Raw genomic sequence first — 24,358 nt, 5'->3', positions numbered from 1 at the left:
TGAGCCGGAAGTGAACCAGAAGTAATCGAAAAAAATCCTTCTCTTCCTCCTCTATTATATTAAAATGTGTCTGGTAGTCTTCAGCTATAAGTTTATTTTATCCCCATCCTTGGGGGTAAAGTTTATTTTACCCCCATCCTAGGGGTTGGGGAAAACCGAATGATGACTGGAAGTAGACCGGAAGTTGACCGGAAAATAACCAGCAATGAGCCGAAAAGATAACAAAAATAAACAGGAAGTGAGCAGAATGATGTATATTTGCTGAAGTACTCCTAAGAGGTAATCAGAAATTAATCAATAAATAATTCATAATTAAAAATTTTGAAAAGTTTGAAAAGTATTATTCTTAAACTGTAAATAATGTTGAAGATTTTCTTATACATAAATATATACGTATTAGAATGTCCGTTATTTCCAGAATCGCAAAATTTAAAGAGTCACCATTGAATTTCAAAAATATATGCCAAAAAACTAAGAAAGAATATATATATATATATATATATATATATATATATATATATATATATATATATTCTTTCTTAGTTTTTTTGGCATATATATATATATATATATATATATATATATATATATATATATATATATATATGTGTGTGTATGTGTGTGTGTGTATGAACATATTTTAATGTTGAAATATCAAAATATTTAAAATTATATACAATTTTATACATCTTATACTAAAAATCACATCAATATAACTCATTTTCAGAAATGTATATTTAAATAAATATTCAACGCAGTATACAGTTGAACACACTTCAACGTTAATGTGATGGTTAAATTTTAATAATAAATATGGGCTATATGAAAAAACAAATCAATTATCTGTGTATTTTATAATATCTTATCTATTGATATGTTATCAATAAGATATTATAAAATACTATACTGTCTTAAACAAATTTTCGTTCTAATGAAGTATTTTTTTCTATTTTATTTGATAAATATACAATACCATTGTTATTCACATCCATCAGTATGACTCTTTCAAAATGATGAATACAATTATTAGTTGTTTTATCAGCTAAACTTATTATTTTATTATCCATATTATTTTTTTGATTATCTTGAGCAGTTACTTTTTGTTTGTGTTGGCTAATTCTAAAAGAGTTAATTAATGATTACTGTATATATTACCTTCAGTTCCTCAATATTAATTTTATTAAAATTTAATTAAAATTCAGCAAATTTTATTGCGTGGGTAACATTTCTTATAATTCTGATTTCAGCAATTCTTTCAAAATAAATTTTATGTTCATAATCTTTCGATATTGCAAAAAATAAGGTTATTGTATCATACATTCTAATCAAATCTTCTCTCATTTTACTAATATTAAATTGAACATTGCATGAGCAAATATTAAATACAATAGCGACTGCAAATGCTATAGCAAAAACATCGCAATCATGATAATTAGTCTGATACTGTACTTGCTTAAAAGATAAGCGTAAATTATCTTTATTTGGAAACAGCCTATTCCCCGTCAAAACGATCAACGTTGATTCAATGCTGATTTCAATATTGATTTCAGTCTGAAATTAGCATTGATTCAATACTGAATTCACGTTGAATCAACATTGAATTTGTCCGAAAACGCAACGCGGATTCAACGTTGATTTCAGACTGGAATCAATATCAAATCAGCATTATATCAACGTTGATCGTTTTGACGTAGGTTGCTAACGTTGTCGAAATCTCCGTTGATTCAACGCGGATTCAGTATTGAATCGACGCTAATTTCAGACTGAAATCAGTATTGAAATCAACATTATTTCAACGTTGATCCCCCGTCGAAACGATCAACGTCGAATCAATGCTGATTTCAATACTGATTTTACTCTGAAATCAGCGTTGATTCCATACTGATTCAATGCTGAATCCACGTTGAATAAAAGTTAAATTAGTTTCATTTCAGACTGAATTCAGTGCTGGATTTCAGGGTTCAATCAGGGTTGAAAATTATAAAAAAAAAATCGTCGAGACCTGAGCTCGAACCCAAGACCTTTTGAATAGTAGACGAATGACTTGACCCCTTAGCCATTTCGGCACTTACACATTTATATCTCATGATGTAACATAAACAGAATCCTATAGAGAATAACCGAAAACTAACCTAAATTATCCATCTTCGAAGAGGATCAGGACTTAACGTCTACACGTTCCCAAGAATTTATGCCGGCAAAGAAACACATAATTGTGAAGAGAGAACTCCTGTGCTGTCGAGGCTCCGAATCCTACATCGGAGCTGAGAGAAAAACTGCAACCAGCAACCGCCGACGTACCTTACAAAAAAAAATCACTATGACCAACGGACCCCATAAAGCCAAGATCAACTACCTAAACCTGCCCGGACCATCGAGGACCAGTTATCACGCGCATCCAGCCGCCAGCGTGGACCAGCCGTTGGCGTGTGCGAATTTGCAGCCCCATCCACTTTAGTCGCAGCTACCCATCGTAGTCGCAGCCATCCCGAGAGCCGTCACGTTGTTCATCACCGCCGCAGTCAGCATTTCGATCAACCTACTGTAAATCTATTCTGTTACATCAGCTTGGCTCGCGTTTTTACCGTTGCGATTTTGGTTCGAAACACTCGGAAATAACTGGTCGAAATGACGGAAATTAATATTATGACATATTTTTCAAAAACTAGGTCATGATGTAAAATCATAATACAAATCAAGGAAATAAAAATTTGATAGGGCAAACGATGCTTTTTGAAAAGTTACAGCAATCGAAAGTTTCAATTCCATGCTATGTAAAGTGCAAATTGTCCCAAACGAATTTCCCATAAGCGAAGCAGGCATAATAGGGCGGGGCACAATCGAAAAGCACAGCTGGTGCGTCGATGCAGCCAGTAAAACACTCAAACTAGGAAATAGAATTATTCCCTTTGAGACGGACAAGAGAATCTCGATTCCGCCGAGAGTTGAATTGGTCATAGGCGCGCGTGAGCAACAATGTAGAAGTAGGTTGGGCAGAGCTGACAAACCTTCACCCAAACTTGCTGTTCGGCAATTTCATAGGCGTGAATAGAAACGGGCGCGTTTACGCTGTATGCATCAATATAGGCGACACGAAGGTATCAATTGACAGTCCGATGGTCGAATTAAAAGAATGCGAAACAATCGCAGACAATCGTCTTTATCAAGCCGACGGGAACGGCTCGCCAGAAAAAATCTCAGAATTCGCCGCAACTATCCGACGCATGTATGAAGTAGAAAAAGTGGATGAAAAATACAATGAGGTAAAAAACCTCAATGATAGGCTGCGCGTGAACGAAGCAGAAAGACGCGAACGCGTCGAAAAAATCATGAAACTCGCAGACTTGGGGGGATATAACGAACAAGAAGTTCTTTGCATAAGAGAAATAATCGATGAGTACGCGGGCGTATTCGGACTCGAAGGATAACCGTTGCCGGCTACACACCTGATTCAACATAAAATAACATTAAAATTAAATAAAGTAATCCGCAATCACAGATTCAGATTTCCCCCGATGCTCAGAGAGCAGATGGTTCGCGAGTTACAGAAGCTCCGCGAATAAATCATAGTAACAGAATCAAATTCAAATTACTCTTCTTCATTATAGATAGTTCCAAAAAAGCCCGACGCACGGGGCAATAAAAAATTCCGACTAGTAACGGACTATTGCGCGCTAAATGAGGAGACGGAAGGCAGCTGCCATCCACCCCCCTTCACGAGTGACATACTCAAACATCTCGCCGCGGCAAATTACATAACGGTCATGGACTTAAAACAAGGCTACTATCAAGTTGAGATGCACCCAGATTCGGCTTATTTAACCGCATTTCACGCGCCGGACGGGGAGCATGGTAATCAGCTGCTCCAATATAATCGTATGGCTATGGATCTAAAAGAAGCGACCATAAATTTTACGAAAGCCATGTCACTGGCAATGACAGGGCTGCAGGGCAACGAAGTAGAAGTTTATCTAGACAATTTAATGATTTTTAGTGAAACGCTAGATTAACATTAGGTACGATTAAGGCGCGTTCTAAAAAGATTATTATGGGCCAATATGACCGTAGAACCAAGAAAGCGCCAATTTCTCCAGAAAGAAGCGCAAGTTCTTGGACACATAGTGGGCGGGGCATATATAAAAACAGATCCCAATAAAATCAAAGCGATGGCAGAATACCCCGCACCAACAGACGCGAAAAAAGTTAAACAAGCGCTCGGCCTCTTTAGCTATTACCGCTGGTTCATACAAAATTTTTCAGACATAGCATATACACTATTTAGATTACTCAAAAAAGGTACAAAATTTAAGTGGGGAGACGCGGAGCAGGTGGCTTTCGACAAATTAAAAAACGAGATGTGTAAAGAACCGATATTAAAAGCGCCAGACTTATCCCAAGAATTTATCGCGTGGTATTAAGCCAAGGTGAATTAGGGAAAGACCTACCGTGCGCATATGCTTCTCGCTGCCTGAAAGGAAGAGAGCTTCTTTACCCTACATACGACAAAGAATTGTTAGCAATAGTTTTCGCGAAAGAACAATTTAGATATTATTTATACGGCAGAAAATTTAAAATCATAACGGACCACGAGGCCCTAAAGCATTTTCACAATACAAAGAAACCCGACCTACGCTTCAATCGGCTAAAAGCCGCTCTCAGAGGCTATATATAAATTCGACATAATATACCGACCCGAAAGTAAAAACGCGAACGTGGATGTATTATCGCGCAGCCCAGTTTTCGAGCCGATTGACGAAAACCCGGAATTACCGCGCAAAGAATTGTACACGCTAGCCGAAAAACAAAACCAGTTAGAGTTAGACGAAGAAGCGAACGCGCCGCTGGGAAATTTTTTTCGTACGCGCGTAGAAGGAAAGAAAGGCAGGAAGCAGAAAGCAGTCGAATCACGGAACTCATCAGAAGCACGCAAAAGAAGCGTGACGACTGCACGCTAATCTATAGTAAAAACGATACACTAGCCGTTTTGAATGAGTTCGACGGATTCTACTTATTCCGCGCCACAAACGACATTTATCACGACGACGATATAATTAAAATACAATGGCTAACAGCTATCGAAATAAGTCAATTCTACCCAACGTTACTTTAAAAAACTTAGACAACAGCTGCCTCGGATTAAGCAAAACTGAGCGCCGACGTATAGAAAGTATTCTCGCCAAATCGATAAAATTTAGAGAACAGTCGATAATTACTCAAAAAACCGAGCGCACGGACGAATCGAACGTTCAGTCCGAATCTGAGCCAGAATCAGTAAATTCAGAAATCTCAGAATTTTCAAGCGACCGCGACATCCCGAAAGAATTGCGCCCATACTATCGATGCTTGGCATCCATCGAAGACACAACCAAAAAGAAAACAAAGCGCAAATTCGCGAAAACTTTACAACCCAAGCAGTTCGGACGACAGCGAGGAAAATACACTTCCGCCGGAAAAACCCGCAGTCGCTTCGGGAAATTAAAAAAAATTCAAATTCACCGCGAAAAATAAAATAGCGACAGCGTCAGCAAAGCCTCAGCTGTATCAAACACAGACAAGTTTCAACGAGTCGCGCGAAACCAACGTCGCAAATCTTTCCCGTGAGAATGAAACAGCTCCCGAGCCCAAGCTAAATGACGCATGGCCATTGCTAGGTGAGAAATTAAACAGAAATTTCATTTTCAAGTTTCAGTTAACGTCAGAGAAAAACAATACGGGATTAGAGACGGAATTCAAGTTAATATCCACGGAGCAAAAAACCCAAGAGGCCAGCGATGGCGAGTCGGGTAGAATCGCGCAAGTGTCGCATGCAACCGCCAAGAGCAACAGTTTTCATGAAAATAATGCCGAGACGATGAATGCCATCGGAAACTCCCAACCACGCGAGCGTAAAACAATACCATCCGTTGCTGCACCCGAAACGAGTCAGAGCGAGCCAACACCTCGAGAAAAGTCCAGAGGTCCAAGAATCATCTCAGATGTAATCCTACCCCGGTCGAGCCACGTTAACGCTACGCTAGCACAATTAACACCGCTGTCTCTGAGCCGCGAAGCCAAAGACATCGATTCAAATGATAAAAACGCGGCCGGCGATGCAAGCGCTTGCGAAGGGCCTTTCGAAGATTTTGATGGCATACCAATAAATTATGAACGCGCGCACCAGCCCTCCGACGAAAATTCGTTAGCAAGTTCGGGAAATGTATTGGTACAAAGCTATATCCGAAAAAAAATGCGCTGAGCCGCACGCACTACTAGTACGATCTAACGACATCCCCCCCCCCCCCCCGGGCAACTGCTTATTCTTTTCATTACTCAAATTATTGGACCTAAATATATCGGCCACACAACTGAGGAAACGCTTGCTTTCTTCCCCAGAATTAAATTCATGTGGCGAACCCGTCGAAACAAGAAAAATCTTAGAATCGATAACAGAATACGGTTCGGTAGATTGCGCGTATATTTTTCCCTAAGAGTTCGAAATTAACATCTGCATTCACGTGCAACTAAAAAACGAAACAACGGGATTTTTCCACATACTTTCGGATAAAGCAGGAAATTTTATTCACAGTAATCTTAATCTAGCCGGTCAACATTTCACTCCTTACCTACTCCTAAACGAACCAGTAACTGTCGAAAATGCGACAAACCAATCTCGGGATCATTCATCAACCAATGACGAAGATACTAGCGATCCGAGGTCTCCAACATCCGATAGACCGAGACTCGCACGCAAGAGAGCCCGATCGCACACTCAGATCAGTCAGTCCGAACTAAAAGCAAAATTAAAAAACCAAGCAGATTCTCAATGAGACTGCGAACGTTTTACAGCCAATCATAGCGTCCTGGGATATTGAAAACGGTACGCAAAACCGCAAATAATCGGCAACGTATCAGCCCTGGATAAGCCCGAAAACTACAATAATAATTCGGACATCGAGACAGAATACGCGGATCCAGAACGAGCAGCAAGCAACTATCGTGTAGATAAGGATGCGGCGATAACACCTTCGAGATCGCACGACATCAGCGCAATTAGCAGCGACGACGAGGTCAATGCCGCGAGAACAGCTGCAACCGTAACCGAAGCTCTTAGCTAGAAGGCAAAAAACCACCGCTTTTCGTACACCTACGTTCGTATAACGAGCACCCTTTCAGATTCAGGGAAAATCTTGTTTATTTAGCTTCTGCGGACAATTTTCTCTCAACAGAAACCGAAGATTCTCTAATTGAGCGCGGATACCTAAACGAGAAGGAATTAAGCGAGGAAGAATTCGAGCAAGGTGAAATCAATGTCACCGAGTGCAAGGGCATCAATATGATAGGCGTATATATAAAATCTCACTTTAATGAAAAGTCGTTACTAGCAAACATTAAAAAATGCACATCAATTCAATCGCGATTATTCGCGACCTCGCCATGTTAACATCAACAGAGTGGGAAAAATTCATAGATGCATTCGACAATATCCTTATGAATAAACCAATAGTCGCCATTCTCTATAAAAACAATTTGCCCGTACCTCCGGTTTTAGAACGCTACAAACTTGAAACGGTCCAATCTATGTTAGCCGCGAACCGAGTGTAAGTTCTATGCCCGATTAGTTATTAGAGAAGATAAAAGCACACCCGATGAATGTAATTAATTACCAAGGATCATCCGACACTACGGGTGATGATCAATGGTCTACGCAATTAGGAGATGCTTCGGGAGGAACCACTATCTCATATACACATCTAGTTAGTACCGTCTTAGTCAAGGCAGGGATCCGCAGTCCTGTCCTTGAAAAAGAAAGACGAGGGGGTGGGGGGTGGACAAAATAAGGTTGAACAGATTTGAAATAGAGAAAATAATTATTTATTTATTTAAGCATGAGTACAGAATATCGCAATCTGATATACTACTGGAAGAGAGGGATAATCACCCGAATAACCTTTCGAGAGCGCTATGCTCGTTACATACTAAGCATCCGGACGATTGGTCGATAGATGAGATCCGCAGTCCATACTAACGGCCTGATTGCTACATCAGAGAGCGAGTGACTCCGCCAGCGCAGCGGAGCTTCTTAAATACCCGGGGCTATCCTTTCCTCCAACGCTTTATATTCGCACGCCATCTACCTGCGCTCAGGTAGATTAATACATAGTCGACGCTAGCGCCACATGGTCGGTAACTTGCAAGTTATCCGTTGCTGCTCTCTTACCTGCCAGGTGGGCCCGCCATCTCAAACTATTAAAGGAATATCACGATTCAATTAAAAAAAAATTTGTTTAAATTAAATTATTGAAAAACAAAAATATTGGAGCTCACAGCCAGAGTTTTCGTGTTATCATCCTGACGGTAACACCAGTAGTGGCCCTCATTATTTGAAATTTATAAATTTTACTTATTTTAAACAACTTATACTAAATATATTAAAGGTTACAAATTTTGAATGATTATCACCTGATTATCACCTGATTATCATCAACATTTTATCTCACTTAAACGCATATTTATAACTATCAGCTTTATTAAAAATACTGAGCCGAAATCACCTGATAATCAGCTGACGTTTTGGCATGATTATCAGCTGATTATCAGCTGATTATCAGTTGATTGTCATCTGATTTTTTTTCAGTAGGGAGCTTCGCGCGCTCAATTTTCGTAAGGTTACAAGTTTAAAATCATAACTATATTCAGACCAGATTTTTGTTTCTCAGCCAATCTAACGCTAAACCAATCGCTTTATTAACGGGTTCACAGCCTCTAGTCGTTACTTTTTAAGGGGAGGTGGGAGCTATAGCTTCGCAAATCCCTCTCGGGGTATTTAGTATTTCAAATGCCAAAAAAAACTAAAAGCCGTATTGACATTTCTTTCGATAGAATGATTCACGTATCTCAAACCTATGGCGCTCTGCTCATTATATTGATGAAATTTCAAATTAATAAAAGTGTATAAGTAAAATTGGTGTTTGAGGTTGGCGCTGTAATCGCATAAACACGCGTAAACACCCGCTCGTATTTCACAACTTTTACAAAAACCAAAAGTCCGATTGGTATTTTTTTCGGTAGAATGATTCACTAAACTCAACACTATGGCGCTCTGGTCTTGGTTTTTCATTGCAAGATTTATTCAAAAAGTTATATGGAACAGAAAAACAATGTTTTCAGCTTCTACATCCCCTTAAAAGTAGCATACCAAATAGCAGGTCTCAAGGGTCTCTTATGGGAAATTGTACTAATCTACATATTCCAAAGCATTAAGGGGATGTCATCGCTAAAGCTTCGAAAATCCGCCACGGAGTTTCTGTATTTTCAAACTTTTAGAAAAACAAAAAGTCCGATCGAAATTTTCTCCGGTGGAACGATTAAACTAGGCGCTATTTATTCGGTTTTTCATTGCAACCTTTATTTAAAAAGTATTGTGTAAAATTAAATTTTAAGGTTGGCGCTGTAATCGCGTGAGTACTCGTAAGCATCTGTTCGTATTTCCAAGATTTTAGAAAAACTAAACGTCCGATCGAAATTTCCCTTGGTAACATGATTTATTAAAAACACTAGAGCGCTACAAGCTTGGTTTTTTATTACAAGCATTATTTAAAAAGTAATATGTAATAGAAAAACAGTGTTTTTAGCGACGACATCCCCTTAAAAAATTAGATTTTGTTCAAAATTATTGTAGTTGTAAATGAATACATGAAATACATTATTTTTCCCTCAAAAATATTGTTAAGAAACTCTGACTTAAAGTTTATTGAATATAAAAAACGTTAACTTTTCATAAATAATTAGGATAGATAGAATCGTATAAATAGAATGCATAATCATTATTTTGAGTAAGTTTATCTGTGCAGCTTATTTAACAAAGTATATTTCACAAATAAACTATGATTAAGAAGGGCACACATTTTGACTAGTGTGGTACCAGTAAAACCTCCTTAAGATATTTTATAGTGTTATGCAATGCCAAAACCTTACGATTCATAGTATCAAACATTACAATGGTGATATAAATTATTTAGAGAATAAAATACTCTCAAAACAAGCAAAAGAGAGAAACACTGCGCATCTTATACATAGACATACTGATATAGATATACTAATACATACGATTTTGTTAGGATTCTAATAACATTTTGTAACAGCGGCGTACGGAAATATACGTAAACGTACACGAACGTATGAATAAAACTTAGAATTATACGGATTATTTGCAGAAATCTTCAACATACACTTGTACGACTTGACCTTGATTTCTCGCCGCTATAATTATCTGAATTCGTAGCAACCTGATAGCTCTTACCAACCAGTATAAAAGCTTAGCACTTGCAAGAAGAAAAAACTATATGCCACCTAGGGCGGCTCTGCAACTATCATTAGTTTTCTTAGTTTTCTACATTTCCACACGTTGACATACGCCTGCGTATAATTACGTAATAAACGCGTTATAATCGCGTAATAATCACGTTATTATCGCGTGATATTTTCAACAAAATTATCACGATTTGATTATCACGTGATGATCAAGCGATTATCGCATGATTTATAATAAATATTGTTAAATATTATTAAAACCGCTGCCAATTATTTGGCACGTAGCTTCCTTCAACATTATGCATTGCTATCATGATATATCAGAATTGTTTTTACTTCATATATAATTCTATCAAGTTTTTTTTTGTTTAACGGATAAAATCATTTTGAATCAATTATATATATATATATATATATATATATATATATATATATAATTAAATCTCTCTCTCTTTCTCTTTCTCTCTCTCTCTCTCTCTCTCTCTCTCTCTCTCTCTCTCTCTCTCTCTCTCTCTCTCTCTCTCTTCCTACCTACGGCTACCTCAGACATACTGCCAGCTGAGGTAGCCGCGAACGACAATAGCCATGTACCCGCACGTTAAAGTTAAAACTACTTAACCCACCCGCCACTGTGAGGACGCTAGAGATATAAGCGATGCAGTTTTCAATTATGCAAAGTATACAGGGTGAGAAACAAAATTTTGAACCTTAATATCTTTTAAACTAACTGATATCATAAACAACCCAAAGAAAGGAATCAAGATGCTATATAATACTAACTAAATCCAAAGTTTTAAATTGATTATTGTCTATTTACTCTAGTTATTGCGTCACGTAGAAAAAGGAATTTTTTCAGTTGTTGATGTTTTTCTCAGGATCTGCCTCATGAAATGACTTAAAATTGTAGTGAAGTATAGACCTAATAACTTTCAATAATCATGATGTTTTTAGAAAGATTTAAAATTTAGTTTTCGAGTTAAAACAATTTCAAAAATTTGCGCTTTATGGTATGTAATAAAAAACGACAAACAATAATATAAATTTTCCGTGGTAAAAAGATAGGTAATTTCATTCTTTTCCAGGTACATATTAAGCAATTTACTTTCATGAACTTTTCCAATAACTTTATTAGAAAAAACTGAAATCTCAAAACTGAAAAATCGATATAAAAATGGGCCCAGAAAATGTAAAAACGGACTGTTATCCCGCTATGTAATAGTAAAAACAAAGAAAATGAGACTCGGTGGATTAGAATCCACTGAGTAGAAGCTGAGTTAGAGGCGATACGAACAAACAAACACACACACACACACATCCCTACAGACATTTTCTAAACAATTTTCTAAAAAAGGCGAAAGTACTGTAGCTATAGAAGCTGCGATAGAGACCGAAGCGGCCAACCGCGCAGGAAATCAGCACGGAATAAAACTAGAAACGCTAGAAGCAGGCACAGCGCTTCGCGAAATAGCCAGCAAAGTCCGGGAAATCTCAAAGCATAAAGCAACCGAGTTCGAGCTAAGAAATATAAGCAGTTGGACATTATGGTTCAACTACTCATTTTCAACCATGGTGACCATCGCAGTTTTTGCAACGATAGGTTGGTGTATCGTTAAGCTACGATGCGCTAGCAACGCAGTCGACCGGGTAATTAAGCAGCAGGAAAAGCAATTAGAAATAGAAATATTAAGAGAAACGAACCGCGCACGCCGCTAACGCACAGAAAATACTGCTGAAACTACCGGGCGCGAATAACACGCGAAAAGTAAAAAACTACTACCAAACATTATATAACTAACTATTCAAAAAGAAAAAACGAAAAGCCAAGCTCATAACAGAATAGACTAGAAATAATTTATAAGCTAAGCCATACCAGTTCAAGAACTGTAATTTGAAGCTAACTTTACATTTATTCATATCTATCCTCGTATTACATATTTTTATAAATAGCACCTTTGCGTGGAGCAGTTTGCATACGGCCAGCGAGCCGGCAGATCACCGACGACACTCGCCAGATTAGGAGCCCCTCTCTCTGCTTATAAACCAGAACTACCATCAAGTTGCTTTTCTTGTCCATTACCCGAGTACCACCCTCCTTTTGTAACATTTAAAATTTTTACTTCCACCTTTATTTGGTATTGATATTAGGAAAAAAGATCTTAAATTTTATCACTATTGTAATATATATGTTAACCGAGCGACGTTAGAAGCGAGGTGAATCACGCTAGTTTTCAGTATAATGCCGGTGGCTGAATAGGTCCCACTTTTCAAAAAATAAAGTGGCTACACAGTTCAGTCGTGAATAAAGCACTATATGCAACACGGCACTAAAGCCGATCATGCACTCGGGTGATTACTGTTCTCGCTTTACTCGGGCAGTAAGCCCACCCGCGGGATTAATCTACAACTTTAGTCCCTTGTTGCATAATGTACTATTATTCACGGCTTAACTATAATAGCCACTTTATTCCCTAAAAAGCGGGACTAAAGTAGCTTTTTAATCCCTTGTATAGTTGTTAGCCTGCATTTGACTATATTCTCGCAAACGAAGGAATAAAGTTACTTTATTCCCGCAAATGCAGGAGAAAAATAAAAAAATTATTAATTTTTTAAAAAATTAATAAATTTTTGGAAAAATTAGATAATTTTAATTTTAGAAACATTGAAAAATTTTGAAAATTTTATTTGTACTTAAGTCCCACTTTTCAAGGGAATAAAGTGCCTACACAGTTAAGTCGTGAATAAAGTTCTATATGCAATACGGGACTAAAGTAGATTATTCCTTTAGTCCCTTGTTGCATAATGTACTATTTATGCGTTATGAGTCAAAGAAAGCAAACGTCTCAATTGGTAAAGCAATGGATTGTCACGCGAAAATTCTGGGTTCGAATCTCGATCACAGAATTGTTTTTTGGTCGCTATTTCTTGTTAATCATCTATTTTTCAGCTTTAAATATTGTTTTTAGTCCTTTGATTCCTTCCTAACAAAGCCTTGTAATAGTAATTTTTGGAGTTTGTGTAAAAACATATAGGAAATACGTTTTGAGGCATTTTAAGTCGAAAAATAGTGTTTTTAGAAAATGTCCATATGGATGTGTGTGTTCGTTCGTATCGCCTCTAGTTCAGCTTCTACTCAGTAGATTTTAATCCACCAAGTCTCATTTTCTTTGTTTTTAATAGTACATAGCGGGATAACAGTCCGTTTTTACATTTTCTGGGCCCATTTTTATATCGATTTTTCAGTTTTGAGATTTCAGTTTTTTCTAATAAAGTTATTGGAAAAGTTCATGAAAGTAAATTGCTTAATATGTACCCGGAAAAGAATGAAATTACCTATCTTTTTACCACGGAAAATTTATATTATTGTTTGTCGTTTTTTATTACATACCATAAAGCGCAAATTTTTGAAATTGTTTTAACTCGAAAACTAAATTTTAAATCTTTCTAAAAACATCATGATTATGTTATTGCTTAATATGTACCTAAAAGAGAATAAAATTACTTATCTTTATACCGCGGAAAATTTATATTATCTTTTGTCGCTTTTGCTTTCTCCTAGAGGAAACTTTGTAATAGTAAAATTTTGAGTTTCCTCAAAACTTCTAAAAAATACTTTTTAGTGTGTTAAAAGTTCAAATCAAGTGTTTTTAGAAAATGTCCGTATAGATGTATGTGTGTGTGTTTTTTTTTTCTCATGGAGAAAGAGGTATCAGGGAAAATCTTAGAAAGACCATAGCATGACCTTGTTTAAGGAGTCGTCGAAACAGCACCACCCACAATGTCAGCCGTGTGTCGGATTCTCACCGACTAAACCCATACCCTCTACGGCCAGTGAAAACACACCCATCCGTAAAAAGGAACGCCCTCTTTGCCTTTATCGACCCTTGGTAAACGTATCTAGCTCCATCTTCTATGCCCCTGAACCCTGCGATACCACCGCCAGGCAATGCTTCGCGGGGGGAAGGGGGTGGGCGAAAGGCTTTTGCCCGCTTCTGGTTGATCATCACTATATTCATCCTTCATTTTCTGCTTCGCACATACTCACGTACGTATTCCGCCTCTTTCTCTTCTTCTGTTCTCTTCGTCTTTCCGGACTTTCTTGAAAATGTCTGCTGCATATCCATTCTCCAGTTAAAAATCCATATCCAGTTAAGAAGAGATCTACCATCAACATCGGAGAAGCGGAAACGTAATCCACTTCGTAGATCATTTGCCAATAAAATAGTTCGTTACCATAAAAAAGAGTAATGGGCTTAATATTTTTACGGGTATTTTATTGAATTGCATATACTTCTAACAAATTTAAAGTAAATGAAGGAGCAGCAAACTATGATATAGTTTTAAAGGATACGATTGTACTTGCATATATATTGTTCTTTGCTTTATGGTTTACATTACCTTTTGCATTGTTTCAGTTTTTAACTATTTTTTTCACTCTCTTTACATCCATGACCTTGAACTAACCTTGAACTGACCATAAATATAACCTTATGGGACTATACTGACCCTGGATTCGGATTCAGCGACCCCAAAAACCCCTAAATGTCATGGTTTGATTTTACTTTTTATGAATGTTTATGATTTGACCTTCAACTGACCTTGACCATGACCTGATAGGGTTGTAATAAGCCCGGATTCGCATTCAGCGACCCCAAAAACCCCAAGATACCATGGTTTAGTCTTTTCTTAATGTATTTTGATAATTTGACCCCTATTTAACCTTGACTTAAGATCTGATGGGGTTAAAATGACCCTGGATTCGGATTCAGCGATCCCAAAAACATGTAAGTACCGTGGTCAAGTTTTTGGGACTTACAATTTTTTTGATTGGTGGGCTGTGTAATTGGTACATTGTTACATTGACTGATGATAAATTGAAAAAGAAGATCAAAATCTATTAGTAAAAAAATGGACCAATGATGTATGCAAATTTTGGAATTGAAGAAAATTGATTATTGGAATTCAGAAAAAAAGGAAAAATTTATTAACGTAAACAGACGAAAGTTGACTTTACTCAGAAAATACATCATGACGTGCTATAGTATATCGTGTACCAAGGGCGTAAAGTAAGCTTTTTTAGATCGAGTGTGGAGTTTGCAGTACGAGTCAAGGCAAGAGCGTTACGAGCCGCAGACGAGTACTGCAACCACACGACGAACCTCGGCCTTCGACGGCTTCGTCCAGGGTATCGAAAATATTGTGCTACTCACTCGCTCGCTGGTCGAATGCTTTTCCTCGTCCTCGCGACCGGTCACGGCTCCCCAGGAGTAGAAGTTGGCTGCTGTGGCTCCAGTCACTTGAAGCACTATGGGTTCTCTTGTGCGCCGAGTGGGGTGGATCGGCTCGTGGTTTCTCGACGGAGTTTATCGCGTAGATGTAAGCACTACCAAAGCAAAATCGAGTTTGAACGCGCGCTTGTCTCTCCACGGAAAATCCTTCGTCATCGCCAACCGCTGACGTCTCGTTTGTAATCGCGCGACATACGTGCGCGCGAGATTCAAAATCTCAGCACTCGTTACAATATATATACATATAATTTTCCAAAAAATTTTCGATACTTGAGTAGCGGGCGTTTTTTAATTTTTGTTTGCCTGTCGGTCTGAAAAAAGTCACTTTAATCCCGCTTTATAGGCCAGAAAAATCGTGCTTGTGTTACAAAAAAATGTTTATCGACTGCTGTAAATTCTGCAGACATACTAGAAAATGACAAAACATTTTGAAATCACTCTTATAGCAAGAGGAATCTTGTGTAAATCAATCTTAGTAGCAATCGAAGTAATGCTCTCTACAATGCTTTCATTTAGTATATTTTCAACTCTCCAAATATGAGGCATATCTAGTAAGGCAAATTGAGTAGAAATAACTTTTGCTTTGATGTAAATATCATCGTCAATTTAAAAAAAAAATACAAAATTTGTACAATAATATTACTTTTCAATTATACAATACTATTATTTCTTTTCATCCCAACAGAATACTTTTGGGATGTGTAAATATTTCCAAAGTATATGCATTGATTATACTTTTATATCCCATCATCATATTCTAAATTTGAAAGCACTACATCTTCACTTTCATCTGCGTAAAAAGGTTTATTATACAAAATACTCTCAGTGAATTTTGTACTAATTTTGTTTGGTGTTAGTAGTGGCAATTCATTCCATTTTAATAAATTCATTTTCAAGTACCTTCTAATAATCTGTTTATCGACACCTTTAGATGAAGTTTTTGATTGTTGTAATTGGAACATAAAACTTTCTGCTGGAAAAGTAGATGTTGCCAACAATGGGCTAGACGTTTTTACACTGTAAGCTAAATGTAAGAGACTGTGAACGTTGAAAGTCATGTCATTTATTCCATAGTATAATTCACACTGTCCAACAAATGTTAATAGTTCTTTATGACAATTCAGGCATTCCTCTTCAGTTATTGTTTTTTTTTTTTTTTTTATAAAGTGTACACACATTTTATTAATATGCTGAAATGACATAAAGCTTCATCTGGAAGAATATTTTGCAAACAAATAATACTGAAAAAAAGAAGCCATGAAAGCCACTCTGATCCTTTCTTTTTAATTCTTGGTCCAAATGAGCGACAACTTCTATGAATTTCTGATGGCAATTGAAAGTTTAATAATTGTTTATTGACTATTTTTTGCTTATGACTGTTAATGTAAAATGGGCTGTTAGTTTGAGTCCAATTATCCCAAAATTGCTTTGTTACACCAAGACATACACAATGCAAAATATCAATCGAGAACCACCATACTGGATCAAAATCAGGTAGTTGCATTAATATGCATGGTCCTTTTACGCCATTAAAATTTTTTAAATTATAGTCCATTACTTTACGCATACCTTGTATGTGCGATGCATCTGTTCTTATTTTAGAGTCACTAAATTTAAATGTATACCTCATGGTGTTAGTATATTCACCCCGAGCATAACACCAAGCGTATCCATAATAAGCATTAAACTGCAATCTAGATTGTATAACTGGTCTTGCTTTAGAATCCACAGTTACTAATAATAAAAACATTTTGAATTTAATGTTTTTACCTTCATCATTATAAATTAAGCGCGTAGAACTTAATTTTTTAATATTTTCTACAAGCACAGTTTTTAAGTATAAATTGTTTAGTTTTGAGCTTGGTTCCTTATTCACAAGAAAAAACCTGCTTAAAATAACATTGTTTGCATTATCCATTGGTAATAATTCATTTAGCCTTAATTGTACTGGCCACATAGAAGTAAGAGAATTTTTAAAAATTGGTGCTCCATCAGTATATACTGTGCAATAATTTTCATCCAGTGACAGTTCGTATTTTTTTTTGTTTTTAATAGCTGCTTCAATTGATATTTGATGCTGATAGATGTGAAATATGGTGCATTATTATAAGATAATATTTGTTTTTTTTTTCACAAATAGGACATTCTTTACTGATTTTTGGTAAAACATCTTGCTTTGTTGTATATAAAATTTGTTCTTCACAAGACTCACAATAAAAATGGTAATTTATAATACCATAAAGCACAGAAAATTTTTCAGACAAGTAGTAATTGTTAAACAGTGATTTATGATTAAAATTATGTGGACCCAAAAGTTTTATAAAAGAACCAAACTGTTCTTGTGCAACATCAGGTAGGTGGTATTTTGTACTTAATGCTGTTAAAATTACACTTGTTTCATGCACTGTGATTTTGGAGTCGTGAAACATAATACGATTGTCTTGAGTATTCGTTCTAACGTTAGAAACTTTTTCTGCATTTCTGTTACTTTCACCAGAATCCTCATCTGTATTTGCGTCATGACTACTAATTGTTTCAACAATTATAGCATCACTATGAGTTGAATCATTATCTTCTAAACTACTGTGATGCGTATCACTTACATCACTCTCATAATGGTTATCCTCAGAAGATTCTTAAAAAATAACGTAAATATTAATATAATCGTTAATATTATTAGCAATATGAAATGAAATATTTAAAATGTTTTTGTTTATTACCTGCTATGAATGATCCAGAAGCTGTTTCTATAATATTTGCAGCCTGCTCAAAATGTTTCGCTGTTTTACGAGTAATGAATATGGAATTTAATATGAAATCACATTCTTCACTGCTGTTGTCTTTATCATTAAGCGCACTTTCTTCATTAGCATTACAAGAAGATGGAAAATTACCTGAATATTATAAATATATCTTATATTAATATATGAACAAATAAAAATGAAGATTAAAAGAATTTTTAAAGCATATAAGCAGTATAAACGCAGTCTTACCGTTACAATTATTAAAAGAACTATTTTGTGTAACAAGATGTGCGATATCATAACCTTTACTATTTAAGTTGCTATCTTCCTTGTTATTGCAGCCTTCATTATAAATATTTAATTCGAGGGATTTGCTTGGAATTAAAAAATTTCCTAAAATATATATTTTATGTTACGATTGTTAAAATAATTATTGTGTAACAACATGTGCAGTTAAATGTAGTACCTCTACAATCGTTGTTAGTTGATTTGCAATTTTGCGGTTTATTGAAATCTTCATTAGAAATGTTTTGTCCCAAGGTTTCATTTTTAATAACGCAATTTTCTAAAATATAAGTTTGTAAATAAAATGTCTGGAAATATATACATGACTGTGATACAAAACTTGTTTATAAACATACCAGATTTACATAATTTTTTCCAACGGTGCAGGGTACTTGAACTAACTTCTATTTCAAAATCAGGTTCAAGAAATTGTTTATTTCTTGTAGAGATTCGTTTACGTTTTGTAGAAGTCATCACTGTATATGTAAGTATCACAAATTTGTAAATCTATATTTTTACTCATTAATGTATACAAGATTTGAGGTTATAATCAGATTGCATTTCACAGCCTTATTCTACTATTATTTTTATAAATTTACTGCGTATATATGTATGTGTAATTTTATCCAATGATTAATATAATTTTCGTTGATAATTTTTAATAAAGCCGTAAAACGCACAAAAATAGGCTACTTTATAGTACCTTAGTAGCACACTTCTGTACCTATAATCAACGGGCAACGGGCCAACGGCTTTGCAAGTTAGCACAATGTACTGCAAGTTTCGGAATACGCTGATATAGATATAGTATTGACTTTTTTGTGCCTCCTAGTGAATTTCACAGATGGCGCCATGGATGCTTTTGATGTAGGGAGTCTCCTTTCCCGACCAGCGACTGCGAGGAGTGGGGAGATCCGCCATGTTGACGTGAAGGAGAGAGGAGCGAGCGCATGTAGCCGCCTGCGAGCGGCATTCCTTCGGAGACTCTTGAGCTGACCAGTCGTGAATAAAGATCAGTTCCACGAGACAAGCAGTTATCATTTACACCCGTCTACTCCTTGTTACAGAGAGAGTAGGACTCTCAGCTTCATCAGCGTTCAGACGCTGACTCCTATATTGACAGCGTTCCGCATCTCGGCTAGAGTTCATGGTCAAAGGTATACTTATATACTAACTGTACGAGTATATTGGAGCATGCGGTGATAAATATAGCGGAAGATCATAGCTAAAATTCCAAGAATCTAGAATTCGCTTTTACAGTACGACATTGCAGTTTTCTTTATCAAAAAACTGCATCAAGCGATCAATTATGAAAAAAGATTGTCTGCAGTTCATTCACACGCGTAATAGATTAAAACAGTATTTTGTGTTAGATGCAACTGATACTCGAAGTGCGCTGGAACCGACATAGAAACTTCGTCGATTAATTTTTATTGTTAATTTAAGTTTTTTCATCAGAGTTAAGTTACAGTTGCAAGTTCTATTAATATTACAATAACAGAAGTACACCGAAATAAGTAAAAAATTTAAGTTTATACATTCATTTTAAAAATCATAAGTTAACCTCAAAGCCTGGTTATATGATTGACTATATATATATATATATATATATATATATATATATATATATATATATATATATATATATATATATATGTAGCAATGGATAGAAAGAAGTACAAATTCATGAACGTAATTATTGTCGAGTCAAAACAAAGTAAAGTTGTACCTATAAAGAATTAAAAAAATTATGGATCAAAATACAATGAAGACGATATTGTATTAAATACTAAACAGTATTACGTTATGATCAATGGAAAAAAAGTAAAATTCATTATTCATGCACTTGGAGGTACTAAACCTTACATCTTTAACATACATTAATGTCATAATCATCAATTTTTTGTAAATATTACATAAATTGTATGTATACTTGATAGCATCTGAAGAGGAACTTAAGAGCACGGGGAGAGTACGCCTTCCATCATCAAAAATAATGCAGTCATGTTCTGAGTCTGATTTAAATAAAAAGCAGTCAGGAAAGGTATTAGCTTGTAAACTTAATAATAAAAGCTGCTATATTTACAATTTCTTTAATCGTTATTTTAAAAAAATGAAGTTATCTAAGTTTAACGCTGTTCAGCATAGATTTTTTTTTACTAATTTATAAATATTTATTATAGTTGATCAAAATGAAGGAAAACGTTACCTTAGCAAAACATGTACGATTGATAACTGATATCAACCAAAAACGACAAGCATTAACTGTATGTATATTGCAATGCAACAACCTCATAACATACGTGAAAATATATTTCATATTTGATATAATCTTTTTTACTACGTAGCACAAAAGTTTCAATGAGATTTATCCTGAAGATCAATCTCCAAATTCAAAAGATCAAAATAAAGAATTGGCGACAAAAACACATTCCTCACAATCTCCAATGGAAAATTTGTCGATTAATGAAAATGCATTTGAGCATCTTGTAAGTGAGGCAGTCAAAACTTGGAAAACCAAGACACTATAAAAGCTCAGTTTTCAGAGATCGTCCAAACGGAAAAAGGATTGTTGAATTTTTGTCAAGATCTATGTGACAGTACTAAATATAATTACTAAATATAGTTTTAACCTTTTTTTAATATTTATAATGTAAAATTTGAATTAATTAACAATATTTTCTTAAATTATAGATAAAGTCAACATATCAAACATGGAAGCACTTGGTCTCCGACAAGGTGTCGGTACTTTTAGGATTAACGAAAGCAATAAAGAAGAGGTAGCTATATTTAAGATAATGCTCTCATTTATACTATATAAAAAATTTGACACGTTACAAATTATATTTTTGTTACATTTAATAAAATTTGTTTTAAAAAAATTCTTTATTTTCAGATTCATTTGGGAAGAGGTGTTTGGCTTTTAAAAGAGAAATATGATGCAGCTGAAAGGAACGCTGTTGGCTCATTTGCTAAGTTTGTCAGAAATTTGGCTGTCGCAATATTTGGAAAAGAAACCTTAATTCAAAGTTCCGTATCAGGAAATCCAGGTCCTCGATCTCAAGACAGAGATAATGAAGGAGATAGACAAGCACTGTCTTCGACAAAATTACTTGCACTAAATGGTATGTATATAAAAATTGTACATGCACGTATTAAATAATGTATAAAATTGCTGCTTTTATACGTACTAGTGTCTAGCACATAAAATTATTGTGTTTATTTACAGATATTTGCAGTTGGTACCTCAAAAATATTTTATCGATGGAAAATGAAGAGATAAGAAAAAAATTGCACGCCATTGGCACAATAATTGCTAAGCAAATCGACGAATTGCGTACCCCTGCTGAAGTAAAGCAAGCAAGAGTCACAAAATCTAGGGCTGCAAGAAAAAAATGAGCTACTGGTAAGTTTTAAAACATTATGTTATCATATTTTTTATTTTTATACCGAACCCTTGCAATAATTTTTTTTTTTCAAAAATTACAGAGAATAAAACCAAGGCGAAGACAAAGTCTCGGACGGATACAGAGAGTAATTCGAGTGACACTGAATCGGGACAAGATCGGTCTTCTAACAAGAATATGGATGCTAACAAATCAAAATTTAATAGTAGTGTACCTGAAGAAGCCAAGAAGAATACAAAATCCAAGAAGGATGAAAAAAATTGCAAACTTTGAAGAAGCCAGAAAATATTTGGTCTGATGCTGATTCCAATGAATCTGAAAGTTTGATCTCCCGTAAAAATTCAAAACCACGTAATTCAAAAAGGGTTTTGTCTGCTAACTCCGAAGACAGCGAATCTGATCTGAAAAGGGCAAAGGTGTTCCACAGTGATAAGTATAAAAATATACTTGATAAGATAGCTGCAGATAGCAGTAATGAAGATGAAGGGCCGGCTGCGAAGTAGTCAGGTTCTGATGAGACGAGCAGTGAATGTTCTGAGATAGATCCTACAGTACTAATAAAATCCTTACTATATATTTTACTTACTTACGAGGCATCATTAAAAATTTTATAATTTTTTTAGAGATGTTTGTTGATGTCGATGAAACAAGAACAAACAATTCATCGTTCCTGCCAAGTACATCATCACGAGATCCCCTAGAATAAGTAGTCATGTACGTTAAATAATGTATTTTTCTAATAATTATTATACACGTATTTGGAACTCAAAAAATATATATGGTTATTTTATTTAAACCCTATAAGTTTCAAAGTCTAAAAATAATAATCTATACTACACATCCGCCATTTCAGTTAGTGCCTTTAATTTTCAAATCTGTTTCAGTTCATTTTATTTAATTATGCAAGCTTTTCAAATGTCAATTTGAAAATTAAAATTTCGTGGTACAATATAAAAGACAAAAAAATAACGTTATAATAGACAAAATATAAATGTTTATTTTGTCTTTTATATTATAGCGCGAAATTTTAATTTTCAATTGACATTTGAAAAGCCTGCATAATTTTAAAATAAATCGATTGAAACGGATTTGAAACTTAAAGGCACGCAATGTATTTGAAACAAAGGTATCGGATCGGAATAAATTCAGATTGAAATGAATTCGGAGTAAATTGGAATTGAATTAAAACGTATTGAACAAACTGATTGAATCGGATCTGAAACATTGAAAATTTTAAAAATGTACAAGCTTGAACCAGATTCGAACCTTTCAAAATGATTGAAACGGATTTGACACTTTGGAACAATTGTTCATCACTTTCGGATTGAAACGGATCTCACTGGATTCAAAAAACGGATTGAAACGTATCTGTCCATTTTTGTCTGAAGTTCAATCCGTTCCAATCCTTTTTTTTAACGAGGGAGAAGAAAGCAAAAATATTATTGGCAGGAAGATACAAAGGTCTAAGCAACCACCCTATTAGAGATCAGCAAATAGTTAATAATACAAATGAGCAAACGATAACTTCATTTTCGAAGTAATGAAAAATTGTTGTTCTCGAAAGAATACCAAACTCTATTTGGCGTTGGCGTGGAAGGTTAGATTGATAACGATGTAATCGGTGCTTTTGCTGCTATACGAGAGAACAAATAGCATAATACTGTCAGCTGGCCTACCCGACCAATTTAATTAATTTTAGTTGACTTCGCTACCACAAGTGTAAATAGTAATTGGAGTATGTTCCATATAAAAGATCACAACACTGTTGCTTATTTCTTGTTGATTTCGACCACAAAAGACCAGGAAACTTTAATCCTTAGTATATCGTTAATAAAACTCCATATCAAAAGTCACAACAACGGTTACATAATTTTCAATTGTATTTAACCGCTTTTTTAAATGAGAAGTGTACCCCATTTAACAGCGAAGAATGGATTTACATAATTTGTGATATGCTACACAGACTGCAACACTACGGCTATAACTGCGGTGGATATATGATAAAATTGATGAAAGTATTGCGATATTAACCCCAGCCAATATAGTAATCATATTGCTTAAGGGGACACAACACCTTTAAACTTCGAGAAAAAATCGATTTCTTATTGCTTATTTTGACAGGAAATTTTCCGTAGAACACGCTCCTGAAACCCGTTTATATAAAAAAATTTTCCCGTAAAGTTATAAGCAAAATAATAAAACAAAATTTTTACTATTTTTTCGTAAAATTGCTTACTTTTCATTTTATGTCTAACTAGCAAGATCAATGCGCGCTACGCTTTATATTAAACATTTTTATAGGTTAGAAACAAATTAGCACGCGCGTCCCGCCATCTATCTCGTAATC

General features: G+C 35.2%; 2 protein-coding genes across 5 annotated transcripts in view; one reads left to right on the top strand and one right to left on the bottom strand.

Annotated features, from left to right (window-relative positions):
- Positions 1-24,358, bottom strand: part of LOC100114113 (ribosomal oxygenase 1) — a 113,701-nt gene that overhangs the window by 61,185 nt on the left and 28,158 nt on the right. Inside the window, exons 1-5 of one of the 3 annotated variants that reach the window (XR_004345267.1) lie at positions 18,961-19,425; positions 18,786-18,884; positions 18,569-18,712; positions 18,296-18,469; positions 15,498-18,210 (exon numbers count right to left, since the gene is read on the bottom strand). The exons of the other annotated variants lie outside the window; for them this stretch is intronic. The gene's annotated coding sequence lies outside the window, so the exon portion shown is untranslated. Of the gene's footprint in view, positions 1-15,497; positions 18,211-18,295; positions 18,470-18,568; positions 18,713-18,785; positions 18,885-18,960; positions 19,426-24,358 lie in introns of those variants that run through there. 3 annotated transcript variants of the gene reach the window in all.
- Positions 19,673-21,201, top strand: LOC116417023. Of its 2 annotated transcripts, none has more exons than XM_031928058.2 (4): positions 19,673-19,761; positions 20,545-20,648; positions 20,788-20,871; positions 20,953-21,201. In XM_031928058.2, the coding sequence occupies exons 1-4, from the start codon at positions 19,752-19,754 to the stop codon at positions 21,133-21,135; spliced, it is 381 nt and encodes a 126-aa protein (XP_031783918.1). In that variant the 5' UTR covers positions 19,673-19,751; the 3' UTR covers positions 21,136-21,201. The 2 variants fall into 2 exon arrangements, with proteins under 2 accessions (XP_031783918.1, XP_031783917.1); XM_031928057.1 differs by lacking the exon at positions 19,673-19,761 and adding an exon at positions 20,272-20,456.

The sequence above is a fragment of the Nasonia vitripennis genome (assembly GCF_009193385.2).
Source record: "Nasonia vitripennis strain AsymCx chromosome 4 unlocalized genomic scaffold, Nvit_psr_1.1 chr4_random0003, whole genome shotgun sequence".
In the NCBI taxonomy this organism is placed as follows: domain Eukaryota; kingdom Metazoa; phylum Arthropoda; class Insecta; order Hymenoptera; family Pteromalidae; genus Nasonia; species Nasonia vitripennis.
The sequence above is the reverse complement of the archived record's forward strand: the minus strand, read 5'-3'. Positions and strand labels throughout refer to the sequence as shown.